The sequence below is a fragment of the Armigeres subalbatus genome, chromosome 1, assembly GCF_024139115.2.
Source record: "Armigeres subalbatus isolate Guangzhou_Male chromosome 1, GZ_Asu_2, whole genome shotgun sequence".
Taxonomy (NCBI): Eukaryota; Metazoa; Arthropoda; class Insecta; order Diptera; family Culicidae; genus Armigeres; species Armigeres subalbatus.
The window spans coordinates 279,053,115-279,058,380 of NC_085139.1; the positions used below are offsets into that span (position 1 = coordinate 279,053,115).

The window sequence follows — 5,266 nt, forward strand, 5'->3', positions numbered from 1 at the left end:
ATTGATGATTTCACAACATTAAAACAAGTTATTGATTTGCTCTCAAGTTTTGCTCAGGTAGACTTCTACAAAATAGTCTTTTCATTTGAACAACTTATTCGGCCAAACAACTTTCAGCCTTGTGGCCTTCAGCCAAATGGATTTCTGCCGAACGACTCTTTGTCATTCAAAAATTTAATTTCAATGGGTTTTTATTTTATTTTAACGGGAAATCCTTCGCAATTTTTCACACGAAGTTTTACTTAGTTTTGACGGAGAGCTTTTCAAACATTCTCAGTTTCATCTAGATATTGTAAAGATCTATCTGGAAATTATACGGAATTTCCACTGAATCTTCGGAAGTTCCAAAGAAGAAAATTTTGTGGACTTCTTCAAATTTGAATCGGCATGAAAAAACGGCGGCGTGCCGATGCAAAAATGTCGGCGGCGGCGGCGTGCCAAAAACTGTCGGCGGCGGCGGCGCACACCTCTATTTGCAATACGCTCATCGCACAAAACGGTAACAAATAATTTAGGAAATATCCGACAGAAATTCATTGGAGTAGTATTTCCGTTAAATGGCGATGAGAGTCCAGATTCTCAAAATATTTCTGGTTGTGCTCATAACGAAAATGCTTTGCAAACCTAAAATTCGAAACTTTACGACTGCTGAAAACCAAAAATCGAAGCTCTCGGCAATTCTTTAGATAAATGATGGCATCATTTTGGTAAAAGTTTTGAACAAGACTGTTGGATTCTCTTCAAACCCTATTCGCACCATTTATAATATTCCAAAGCTATAGGGAAAGTCCATTTAGAACACAAAATAATAATCATCTTTCCCTTTTCTTTGCGAAAAGTACAATTATCATACAGATTATTTTTCAGATTTCTCCTTGAAGAGCCATTTTTATCCTAAATCAAATTTTGGGATACTCCTTGTTTCCTTGCTCACCCAATGCGAGAGCTCCTGGATCCTTTTCCACATACCGCATCTTGGCTACCTACCCGCATAACTCTACTTGGTCAACACCCCTTTTTTCTTCAACCTTCCCACCGCCGTCGTCGTCTTCGATGGGAAACCGCACTCGAATACACCATCCAACCAAACAAATTCACTGCTCGTCATCGTTTTTCTTTCCGCACGTACCTCTTCTTATTGGTCTCGCGAAGCAACAACTTCGTTCTACGTAGCTTCGCAGGCCACCTTTTCCCGCCAAAGCACCTATACCGTTCTTTGCGACACGGAATACGTTCGTGCAACATTCACCGTGTCGCTATGTTCTACACGTAGCGCATTTCCTATCCGTACACGAATTCGCACCAACACAAACAAGCGGCAGAGCAACACGGTCCCGAACCCGAGCCGAACGCTTGTCGAGCAACAGTCGGACCGAGCGATAGCCACCTCAACAAGTAGAAACGTGTTGAGGAATCAGTTTGCAGTCAGCAATCGTGCCAAGTGGACGTGTTTTCCTCTTAGCTCCCAGGCGGACGTCGATAGCATTCAATCTTGCCTACCGTGAAGGCGAACAGTTTCGCGCGAGTTGTGGGAAAAGTTCTTTGTTTTCATTGACGTGCGTGTGTCATCGAGTTGTTGCTGCTTTTTGCGAGCGGTGTCGGCGTTTTTTCCCCAACAGGAGGAAAAATTCTCGCAATTAGAGCCAAGTGCAAGAACAAGGATTATACTGGCGTTGTGTGGCGATTGGTCGCAATCGGGGTGTGTGTTCCTTGTTTGTGAGGAGGAGTGACATTGACTGATTTTTTTCTACAAGTGAAAGACTGATTTTAATTCCGGTTGGACGAACAGATTTACCAAAAAAAAACATAGTAAGAAAAACAATGGCTGTGGCATTTTTTATTCCCTCGGTGGACGAGGACGGTGAACCGGTGAAGCCTAATCAGCAGGCCGGCAATCACCCGCAGCAGGTTGGGCAGTCCAATCAAACGTCTGCGTCGGCGGTTGCCAGTTCGGACGTGTCGCAACAAGTCTGTGCGGAGGTGATGGCCGAGTTCCAGAAGCAACACCTGATTATGGTGCTGCACGAGATTTTGGTCGCCTACGCGAGAGAAGGTGAGTTTTTGTTTTGACCTGTGGATTGTGTTTGTGTGCGCTATTCTTGTTGCTATCTCTTGTTGAGTATATATTAGAAATCTTTGATATGCAATTCAATTTTGTAAAACTAATTTACTACTTGTTTGTTGCGTTGAAAAATCAGGTTTTCATTGAACTTGTAAAAATTATCTAAGTAGGTATTCTGAAAAAAAAATTCAGTTTTGCAAGTGGATTTGACGTAAGCAGACGTAAAATAAAAAAGTCGTTCATTATTGATGGAAAGCGATCAAGAACTCGAGCGCCTAGGTGAGCTGTTCGAAGACGAACAAGACATCTCTGTGGGTCAAACCAAGGATAGGATATCTTCGTTAGTTACTTCCTATTGAAAATTGTTAAAACTTCCGCAGTACCAAACTGGCTTCGAAATACTTGGTAAAGTCTTATGGCCATGTTTTGTATAATTTTCTAATAATGTGAAGTAATCATAATCATAAACACAGTAATTTCGGAATTTTGGTGAAATATACTTCATTTCAAAATTTTGAACAACTTAGTAATTTATTATTTCAAATCGGTTGCATCCAGTTTCAATTTTAATGCTTGATAGGAAAATTCGTTCTGAAAATTCTTACAGTGATATGTGTTCTAAATTAGAAATGAAATTTGACAATAATTGTACAACTTGCTCATATTTCTTGGTTATCAAATTGTTTAAAAAAATTATGGAAAATGTGTAAATTTCAATTTTCTTGTCATTTTCCAATTTTTTTTTCGAATATTTAAGATTTTGATACTTTCTCTTATCTGGAGTGAAAAGGTAGATGGTTTAAAGGTTGAGCAGTCTAGGGCTAAAAAGTCTCTAGCTTTGTGTATTCTACATTTCTTTCAAACATTGATGATTTCAACGTCGTAATTAGCAACAAAAATAATGATAAACTTACTTTTATTCCTTTAAACTGAGATAATTGTTGTTGAAAATCTAAAGTCTAAACAATATTTAGTATTGTCAATGATTCCTCCTGAATAAAAGCAGTAAGCCGCTGAGAATTTATTGCCAATTAGTATTAAGTATGGCGATCCATTAACAGTAATTTTCATCACAGCAACCTGCCAGAAAAACAACTTTCAAAAATTTGATTTAGAATAAAGGGTTACTATTGTTGAATTAAGGTGAACACGATTTTTAACGTCACTTTAATGCTTGGTACATTAAAAAATAACCACACATTTTTATTGGAAAAAATCAATTAATTTAACTTATGATGTTTATTAGTGCACACATAATTACTTTCCACGCGAAGTATAAATAGAATCTGTAATCAAATAAAATTTATTTTTGCTTTAATTGAATTTGTGTTTGAATACATATTGAATATATTTGAGTGCCCAAATATCAAAGAAATATATTCAATATGAAGAATTTTCTCAGTGTATGGGTTCTACGAAATCACACAAAACGCCTTTTTGACTGACCTGTGATATTTTATTAGATATTTGTTGGTATCTATTTATGCCAACCAACCAATGTATGTTCCAGAGTATTTTCAGTTTCAGTGGGAAATACCCGATACGATTTGTTATAGATGTTGGGCTAAATTTTTTTATTGTCGTTTGATGCGATTCAGCAGAACCCCGGCCACTTCTGCATTGACCGTTTCTGATTAAATTGATTTGAAGATAACATTGAGCTAAAAAGAGCCTTCTAATAAATAAGCTCATCACTGGCGATTAGTTCCAGTTTTTTAGGCTCAGGTGGGTTTCAGTGAATATATCAGCCTGATAAAAAAATTGTATCTGATTTTCATATTTTGCTCCGTGACAAGACTTCTTGATAATTAGATTCTTATCAGTGCTTTGGTGATCTGATAAATATATCCAAATAATATTTAAAAAGTAGCCTTACATGTTGGATCCACTTTTCCTCAAATTCGCTCAAGTTTTTTGTTTGAAAAGTATTTTGAGTTCTAATGCTCCACTTCTTAGATTTACTCAAAAACTAAGCGTGTCCCATTTTGTGAAAGGCCCTCCTTAGCCGTGCGGAAAGACGCGCGGCTACAAAACAAGACCATCCTGAGGGTGGCTGGGTTCGATTCCCGGTGCCGGTCTAGGCATTTTTCGGATTGAAATTGTCTCGACTTTCCGGGCATAAAAGATCATCGCTAGCCTCATAATATACGAATGCAAAATGGTAACCGGGCTTAGAAACCTCGCAGTTAATAACCGGGAAGTGCTTAATGAACACTAAGCTGCGAGGCAGCTCTGTCCCAGTGTGAGGATGTAATGCTAATAAAAAGAAGAAGAAGATATATTTTAAAAATAATTATGTTTATATTTCTGAAAAGAAAATGCATGAGCTTACTTTTTTTAACAACATGCAATACTCTTTGATTAAATAGTTGAACAACTTGGATTCAAGATTTGTATTAAAATATCATCGTTCGAAGTCATTCCACGATTGCTTCTACGCGTCCCTTAAATGTGATCCACGTAAAACCCTTCATGACTAATGCTTTCTACGTACTCTCTCATCTCGTTCAAACAGCCATCCTTGCGCAACAACCGGCGTCTCCCACGAACCTGTCCACCTCCGAGCCCTGCCTGCTATGTAAAAAGCTCCTCACCTGTTCCGGCGATTCTACTGACAACATCAATGGGACCAGACTGCGGTCGGCTGCGATAACTGGGGCGCTTCTGGGCAACAGCAACGATACATTAGCCAAAAACGTGCCAGGACTACTGATACTACTACTACTACTACCACTACTACTACTTCAACCACTAGGAATAAGCGAGAGACTTCGGTCGTCGGAGGGGAAGCCGAGCAGCAGCACGGAGAAACCAGGTCAAGGACGACTGGTGATGGTGCTTTAACAAATGCCACCAGCAACACTGCTGCTGCTGCTCCTTCTACGGCCACCGCCGGCGACACTGATACCAATGGAACTGTTAGCTGTAAGCGTCGTCGTAAATGGAGCGAGTTGTGAATTTTTGGTGCTATTACATTAATTCAAGCGAGAGGTAGGTACCAGGGATTTCCGCCATTTAATCAACAGAGTCGTTCGAAGTGCAAAATTGCATCGTTTTAACTTTCTTTGTTTTGGTTCTTTGCTCGGAAAGATTGAAAGCGAAAGCGTGATCATCCCTCTTGAAGCTCTCTCCGGGTTGCACGCGCGCTCTCGCTTTGTCGGGTGCGGGCGATCCAGAGCGGAGCGAGTCGGGTTGAATCGTGTC

The 5,266-nt window shown here is 39.6% G+C and overlaps 1 protein-coding gene across 1 annotated transcript; it reads left to right on the forward strand.

Annotated features, from left to right (window-relative positions):
* Positions 1-1,400: 1,400 nt before the first annotated feature.
* LOC134207364 (uncharacterized) lies at positions 1,401-4,906 on the forward strand. The gene is made up of 2 exons (XM_062683085.1): positions 1,401-2,053; positions 4,578-4,906. The coding sequence occupies exons 1-2, from the start codon at positions 1,822-1,824 to the stop codon at positions 4,904-4,906; spliced, it is 561 nt and encodes a 186-aa protein (XP_062539069.1). The 5' UTR covers positions 1,401-1,821.
* Positions 4,907-5,266: the final 360 nt, after the last annotated feature.